Below are 6,327 nucleotides of genomic sequence, written 5' to 3' on the forward strand. Positions count from 1 at the left end.
ATATACTGTTAAATCGTACACTTGAAATTTGATTTTATGAATGTCGCTCCAATAATTTTTAATAGAAAACATAAAATAAAATTACCCAGGTCATCCATGGCTGAAGATACGAGCCATATGTGATTGACTCCTCAAATTCCTAAGTCTATTAAAACAGTCAAAATTAAAAAAGGAAATGTGAGACTTGTGAAAGACACAGTATAGAGATAATCTGCTACAGTGAAATAAACAAACAAATATGGACACTGGAATCAAAGAATCTGGTCTAAATACACACTTTTCCACAAATTTAGTGTGACTTACCCTTTCAAGTTTCAGGTTTCTTACCCGAAGAGTGGGTACAAATTTCTCTCCTCAAATGCTCATGGAAAGTACAGGTTTCCCTTTCATAAATTACTTAGTGAAATATCCTGAAACGCTATCAGAATCACCACTTTCCCCGCCTGCAATAGACATAGCCCAAGAATTTGCGTCAGCAAATATGAAGCAAAGCCTCTTCTTCCTACCAATGATTGAGTCATTCTTCTATTAGATAGCGGTAGCTATTTAAACACTCCAGCAGAAGCTCACACATTCTTACTTTGTAGAAGTCCTTGACTGCTTCACTTTCTAATTCTTGGAATGAATTTGGAGGCAACTTTTGATGACCTCAAGAATAAGACTATGAAGGATCAACTTGATCAGAAACCAAATGGACAGAAAGCTAAAGGTACTAGGGATGGTGAGTGTGTACAGGGAGAGAATCCTGGATTAGTTTAAAACTGGAGATTAACTGAATATAAGAGTAGGAAGTTAAAATACTGAGTATAGGAAAATATTACAGAATTAACAACATTTACTTAGAAGAAAAGCAAGTTGGATATAATGGTAATGATGATGATGATGAATGAAATAATGGTATGAATGATCATGTAGTAGACAATGATAACTTTCATTGAACATTTACTATAGGCTACGTTCTCTGCTATTCACTTACATGTACTATTTTTCTGAATCTTCATACCTTGAGATTAGGACTATTATTGTTTCTCTTTTACAGAGAACTAGCTGGGGAGCAGAGGTTTAACTGGATTACTCATTTTATGCAGCTAGTAAATGATAGAGCTAGAATTGTATCATAATCTCCCATTTATCCAGAATCCAATCTATCAGAAGCTTCAGAAAATGTTGAAGTGACCCAGTGTATATACAATAATAATTTTTATAATAGTGTCCTTGAGACATTGCAAAAACTGGACATGTTTTATGAGTTATTGTAAGCAGAGTAAATAATATTCAGTGTGATTTAGCATAAATTATGTTTTATTGTGTAGCACTGCTTTGAAAAACTATAATCTGATATACACAGCAAGTTAAACTGCTTAAGTATGAATTAATTTATAATCTCAACTCCACAAACAATCTGGATAATTTGGCTTTTATCTTATATCCATTCTGAAAGAAAGGAACAAAATATAAAGAGAGGAAGTCATAAAAATTTCAGGAATTTGGATAAAGAAATTCCAGGTCATGTTTCCATAAACAAAATAGAAATTTCTCTCAGTAGCAAAATTAAGTGTGTGTATGGAAACATTTAACATTTGAGCTGATGAACTTAACTTGGTATGAAAACAGTACTGGCATTTATAGGTAGATCTACAAGTTAACAGTAGTTATTTGCTCATTCATTCATTCATTCATTCATCATACAGTATATACTGAGTGCCTGACCTTTACTACAATTATGAAGTTAATTTTCTTAGAACCTGATTATATCAATCACCTATTATACAAGATTTGATTGCTTTCTGATTAGAAAATTACTAGTGGAAGCGGGAATTAGATGAATGGTCTCTATCTACCAAGGAGACAGGACAAATTGTGGCCTATAGAATATGGGAGTGTGCTTTCCCTGCACAGGTGTGGATCCTGTGACTTCTAAAATTTCATAAGTTTCATCACTTAAGGAGTAGTGGACATATTTGATCTCCTATAATATCTACTCCTATGGAGTAGATACTGATCAAGGGAAATGTTGGTTGAAAGATTTACACAGATATTTACACAGACAAGATTAGGAAATTATTTGCACAAGACACTATTAATCTACTTCTTTTCTGCCAACTTGCTGCACAGACTCTAAGAGCTTAATAACTTTGAATCCATGAATGAACCGTATTCCTTCATGTCAAAATTTCTATCTTGTTTGTATCATCTGTAGAGCCTAACAGAAGTGCTTTTGACATATGAAAACTCTGTGAATAAATTTGACTATTGATTAATTTAGATCATTACATATTCGCACTGGATATTTTGTAGCGTAATGTTCCAAGTCATATAACTACTGACGATTGGATTAAAGACTGATGTTGGGATTTTAATATTTATATGAACTTAGCAAGTCACTGGACCTTTCAGTTTTCTTCTTGGCATATACAGGGTAAAATTATCAGTTCCTTATTTGTTTATCTTACAAGATAAGGAATCTAAATACATTAGATAAGATATTTTCCCACTGAACCAAAATATCTGTGCTCTTTTAGTGATGGAGCACATAATTAGACATACATACACCTGTGAGCTACATAATTTATTTGCTTCTATATTAATGGTGATTTTTTTTTTTTGTAACAACAGGGCTACATCTGGTGTAAATATAGAACGTAACATTAATCTGAGTCAAGTGAATGTTGAGGTTTCATTTCTAGTTTATTTTGGTCAATAACCCCAGTTCCAAGATGTAATTTTAGTGAAATAAAAATAGAATAGCAGAGAATTATATTGTAATTCTTTGAGGAAATCTGATTGATTAACTGACTAAAGCTTATTTGCTTGATATCTGACATTCATTTATGGTATGTTACTTATAAAACACACCGTGTGTGTGTGTGTGTGTGTGTGTGTGTGTGTGTGTGTGTGTACATGCACACACTTGGTCTACATTAAAAACATCTGGCTCTCTGCCCTGTGGATGAAGTTGATTCAACCAGCTGGACTGAGAATTTCTTGAAGGGTCATTGTGGTGAGTAATAGACAAAGTATAAGCTTTAGAATCAGATACTTAGAATCAAACATCTGGTATTGAATCTTGGCCCTTAAATTGTGTCAGTTGTGTGACAATGAGTAAATTATTTAAATTCTTTAATCATCCTTATTTTTCATCTGTAAATATGGATAACAAATTATTTGCAGAGTCCTTGGGAAGACTGGAACTAAGCAATGCACAGTACCAGGTACAGATGGGATCCAAAGAATTGTTTGATTACTTGCTTGCATCTTTTTTGTCTTTCTGATTCTATCTTCTGTCACTCTAGGTCTTCATTTTCTTTATTCTCCTTGGTGGTGCCCTGTAGCTGTGACTCTAGGAATCCTTTGCCTGGGTTTACTGGTGACTATCATAGTGCTGATAATGCAAGGTAAGTGCTGACATAGAAAAATGACAGAGGAAAAAAACGAGAGTTTATAAAAGTAGTTTGTAAATTGGTTTCAGAACACCTTCAAACAACCTTGATTTAGGTACATTTTAGGCAAACTGTTTTTAGAATGAGTGGGAAGATGGATGGGTATATACTCTCTCAAATTAATTGAGGCATGGAATGAAGATTATGAATGCAAAGTTTTCGTTTTGACTTTTTTTCATAACTTTATGAATAGAACCTATGTAAACCCTAGTATAATGAGAAAGAAAATAATTTGAGTAACTTATCCATAAGTTCACCTGAAAAACCCAAAATTGAAAGAAATGTCATTTTGTTTATGTTGAGTTTTCGTAGCGGTATTAAATACCACTTTAAAGTTAAGAACCAGAAACACAGTCTAATAAACAAAATATTTAAAAGAAAACATACTTCAAATTCATAGTATGGCTATTTAAGAAAGGGAGGATGTCGAGAGGAAAAGAAATGAAGAGAAGGATGAAAGTGGCCCAGAAGGAAAAAAGATGTGCCCATTGTTCATCTAAGCTACCTGTGTGTAGATCTGGGTCATTTCAGCTTCCTGGAATTCAGATCATTAAGGCTTTTAAAGTGCTATTTGTTTTTCAGTTGTTGTTTAAGGTCACAAACCATTTATTTTTTCAATTGATAAACACTAAGGCCTTTCACAATGATCGAGATTCGTGTCCATGACCACTGGCAATAATTGGAAGTCTTTCTCCAAATCTCTGTCACTTTACAAGGTCAAATCTGGCCTTCAAGGCATTTAGTGTTGAATCATAAAACTTCCAAAACTGAGACACTTGAGCCTTAACATTTGTTGCCTGCTTGATTTCACAACCTTCATCTCATCTCCACCCTTCCTAAAATGTGCTATGGAAAAAAAAAAAAAAAGTTTTTAGACTCTTGTGACACAGTGACTTAAAATAATTCTGTAGGAGAGTGCCTCAAAACAAGGGTGAGTATCACAGTTCTTAAATAAATTTAGGGAGTCTGAAAGCGTAGAGAGTTGATGGGAATGAGTATACAAATAGACTAAATCATTAATGACATTCTTACTAACAGTCATTAAGTCTAATTGGTTACTGACTATTTTAGATTGTTTATATTTTATTTATGCCACTGATACTTATTTTGGGATTACTTTTAATTTGTGTGTACCTCTCAATAACAAGTAAAATCTTGATAATTTTTTAAATCACAAGTATCTGTGACAGTCCTTGATATTAAAAATACATATTGCAGGAATATGAAAAAACTTTCAAATCAATAATTTCTGAGTAAATTTGGGTCATTTTCTAGTGGTTTATTTGTTGTCAGAATAGATTATTTGATTCAGTTATTTGATTTCTTCAAAATCCAGTGGAGGGATTTTTTGGGGGGATTGGAAATAGTCTTAATTCAGCTGTGATTTAGTATCCCAGGTGTCTGATCTTCTAAAGCAACAGCAAGCAAACCTCACTCACCAGGAAAATATTTTGGAGGGACAGATTTTAGCCCAGAAGGAGGAAGAAAAAGCTTCCCAGGAGTCACAAAGGGAGCTCAAGGAAATGATAGAAACACTTACTCAGAAGCTGAATGAGAAATCCAAAAAACAAATGGAACTTTTTCATCAGAACCTGAATCTCCAAGAAGCTCTGAAGAAAGCAGCAAATTTTTCAGGTATAGGGGAGGGAGGATTGAAGAGAGGTATTAGAAACTTCTTGGTTTAATCTTAACTCTTTTTTAGAAATGTCTCTAGGCACAAAAATTGGCATATGGATATGTGTATCATTGTTTACACAATGTTATAACATAATTTCATAATGTTCTATATCGGACGTTCTCTATTTCTGTCATCCCCACCCCATCCTCTGCCAAATTCTTGATACCTGATTTAATTAAGCACACTTTTGGTGGAATTAAGTTTTCCTTTCTCATAAGTATCTCTTTCTTTTAAAATTCTAGTTTTGACATTTTTCTGAAAGAACACTTAGAGTCCACCCTTACTCCTTGCCACAGATTTTCTTATGTCATTTCATTCCAATGTATTTTAATCATTGATTTCTTTTCCTACGCAGTCTCCTTTGTCCCTCTACCTCTACCTTAGCTTTATTCTATGCTACTATTTCTTAAAGTGTACTATATCAATTTAAATTGAATCCACGAAGGCAGACTGGCTTAGAAGTATTAGGTAGATACTTCAGATTAAACAAAAATCTGAGGGGCTCAGGAAATCAGTTTATTATGAAAAGAACTGAGTTGATCTCAGCTGTTTAATGGACTCATACTCTAGGAGGCTGGTAGAAACAACATCTGTAAGAAAATGCTAATGTAAAGTCTGATATGATTACAGAAGTTATTTCTATTAGTCTTCCCACTGTGTGTAATTAAATCAGGTATATGTTTTAGTCATAAGGAGAGTAAGAGGATGTGAGATGGAGTACATTTCTTCCTTGGAGGTATATGAATGAGTCTTATTCTAAGCATCAATAACTAACTGCCACTAATAAATAGTTTTCTCCAGTTTATCTGTGCAACTCAATCTCAACCATGTAATTTCTTTGAGTAAACTTTATATAATAACAGTTCACAGATAACCACAGATCCTTTCATTTTATAGATGAAAAAAATTGAAACCCAAGTAAGTTAAATGTTAATAATAATGATTAGAAAGTTCATATACAGTTTTGCAGTTTACAATCCCTTTATTATTTACAGAGTTACTTAACTTTCCAAAATAAGCAGAAATTTTTAGCAAAATTAATCTTTAGCTAAGTGTCAAACATGTATTTAATCTCTTTAAAGAGAGAGTTATTGAGAAAATAAAAGAATACACCATCTCTAAGAATACTCAAAGGGAGAAAGCTGGTAAATTAAGGATAGGAATGTTAACATAAACAGAAATAGCTACTACTAGCCGGTGGTTGATTTC

General features: G+C 33.2%; 1 protein-coding gene across 2 annotated transcripts in view; it reads left to right on the forward strand.

Moving 5' to 3' along the window:
- The first annotated feature begins 554 nt into the window (after positions 1-554).
- Positions 555-6,327, forward strand: part of OLR1 (oxidized low density lipoprotein receptor 1) — a 12,147-nt gene continuing 6,374 nt past the window's right edge. Inside the window, exons 1-3 of one of the 2 annotated variants that reach the window (XM_023534030.1) lie at positions 555-721; positions 3,294-3,395; positions 4,830-5,075. In XM_023534030.1, the coding sequence (XP_023389798.1) occupies positions 622-721; positions 3,294-3,395; positions 4,830-5,075 (448 nt within the window). In that variant the 5' untranslated portion in view covers positions 555-621. The remainder of the gene's footprint in view (positions 722-3,293; positions 3,396-4,829; positions 5,076-6,327) is intronic. The other variant, XM_011365744.2, reaches the window with a different exon arrangement.

The sequence above is a fragment of the Pteropus vampyrus genome, unplaced genomic scaffold (assembly GCF_000151845.1).
Source record: "Pteropus vampyrus isolate Shadow unplaced genomic scaffold, Pvam_2.0 Scaffold116, whole genome shotgun sequence".
Taxonomy (NCBI): Eukaryota; Metazoa; Chordata; class Mammalia; order Chiroptera; family Pteropodidae; genus Pteropus; species Pteropus vampyrus.